General features: G+C 35.4%; 1 protein-coding gene across 1 annotated transcript; it reads left to right on the top strand.

Moving 5' to 3' along the window:
- Positions 1-554: 554 nt before the first annotated feature.
- On the top strand, positions 555-1,232 carry LOC131996145 (uncharacterized). The gene is made up of 2 exons (XM_059365597.1): positions 555-946; positions 992-1,232. The coding sequence occupies exons 1-2, from the start codon at positions 555-557 to the stop codon at positions 1,230-1,232; spliced, it is 633 nt and encodes a 210-aa protein (XP_059221580.1).
- The last annotated feature ends 381 nt before the right edge of the window (positions 1,233-1,613 follow it).

Raw genomic sequence — 1,613 nt, 5'->3', positions numbered from 1 at the left:
TGAGGAGAAGAGTTGGTAATTGATACCACTTTCCACTTTCGGGGCCAATTTTCTGGGGTCTACCCTTTCCCAAAACACCCCACATATAGTAATTATTTACTGACCATCGCAATATGGGGCTCAAAAAAGGGTATTTTGGGAGTAGAATACGAATCTGATGTCCAAATGTGGGACCACGTATTTGGCGTACCCCCCATTTCCCAAAACACTCAAGTGTTTAAGGACGCCTCATCCCATAAACTCCCCTTAAACCAATTGCAATGTGGAGTTTAAATAAATGGTATTTGAGAGAAAAGCACCATGCTGATATTTTTCTGGGCCTATGGGACCACCTCACCCCTGGAAGCACCGCTAAATCGGATATCATGAGAATATCGGGCTGAAATAAAGTCTTTTAAGAGTGGAGTACTTCTCACATCATAACTTTAATGAACCTAAACCCTCCGAGCGATTTTATCCCATCTAAATGCCATAAAGATCATATGGGATTCAAATAAAGGCATTTATATTGTTTTACTGTTAGTCAAGCGATATACATATACTATTTTCGTAGCATGGTTAATAGCTCTTTGTTAATATCAAACAACAAAGTAAACAAAGAAAGTCTACCCCCAATACACATTAATAACTCGGTTATTGAATTTGTGTTGAATGCAACAAATCTCGGTGTAATCTTTAACGAACGCTTAAACTGGACTAATCACATCCAAAGAAATATTGCAAAGACATATGACATGTTAAGAAATCTAAGGGCTGTACAAAACTCAACCCCACTGAATATTCGAATGCTGCTTGCAAAGACCTATTTGGTCCCAGTGCTCCTGTATGGATGCGAATTATTTGCCAACTGTAATAGTGCTGATAAACGATTGTTGACCGTAGCATACAATAGCATAGCTAGATATATCTTTCAAAAAAGTCGGCGGGAGAGAATATCGTCATACTCGTATAAAATTTTTAACATGAGTTTCGACAACTTACTCCAATTTAGGTGTATTACATTCCTACACAAAATAATCTACACTCGCGAACCGTCATACCTTTATACGAAATTGCAATTCGCTCGTTCCAATCGTGGAAGAAAAATTATCCAGTTACGCTACAGAAAAACTAAGTCTGAATACCAGTTTTTGATAAATACCATTCGTCTTTGGAACAACCTCCCCACAACATTACAAATAGTTAGCAACGCATCTCGCTTCAAAAAGGATTTGTCAACATATTTGCAGTAATGCGTAATCTACATAATTTTTTAATCTTAATTTTTATACTTTTACTTTTATATATTTATAGTTTGAAATTGTATCTACTGTATTTAAAAATCTTCATCTTATACCTAGTACTGTAATTTATAAGATATTATGTCTTGTTGTACTAGGATTTCAGATATTTAATAAATAAATAAATAAATCGGGCCATATACATATATGACAGCTATATCTAGACGTGGGCCGATATGTAGAATTCACCAGTAATGTCAGGAGTTATAAGAAAGTCCTCCTGACAAATTTCGATAGAATCGGTTAAAAAATTTAACTTTATTCAATATTTCTCAAAATCGGACGAACTTATATATGGGAGCTAACCAAAACCTGAATCGATTTCGAGCAAAC

This window comes from Stomoxys calcitrans, chromosome 3 (assembly GCF_963082655.1).
Source record: "Stomoxys calcitrans chromosome 3, idStoCalc2.1, whole genome shotgun sequence".
Classification (NCBI taxonomy): Eukaryota; Metazoa; Arthropoda; class Insecta; order Diptera; family Muscidae; genus Stomoxys; species Stomoxys calcitrans.
The sequence above is the reverse complement of the archived record's forward strand: the minus strand, read 5'-3'. Positions and strand labels throughout refer to the sequence as shown.

Bases quoted from the DNA above. Each gene is read 5' to 3' on its own strand.
- LOC131996145 (XM_059365597.1), top strand. From the start codon at position 555: ATGGTTAATAGCTCTTTGTTAATATCAAACAACAAAGTAAACAAAGAA. The intron at 947-991 runs GTATAAAATTTT...ACTCCAATTTAG, and splicing joins GAGAGAATATCGTCATACTC to GTGTATTACATTCCTACACA.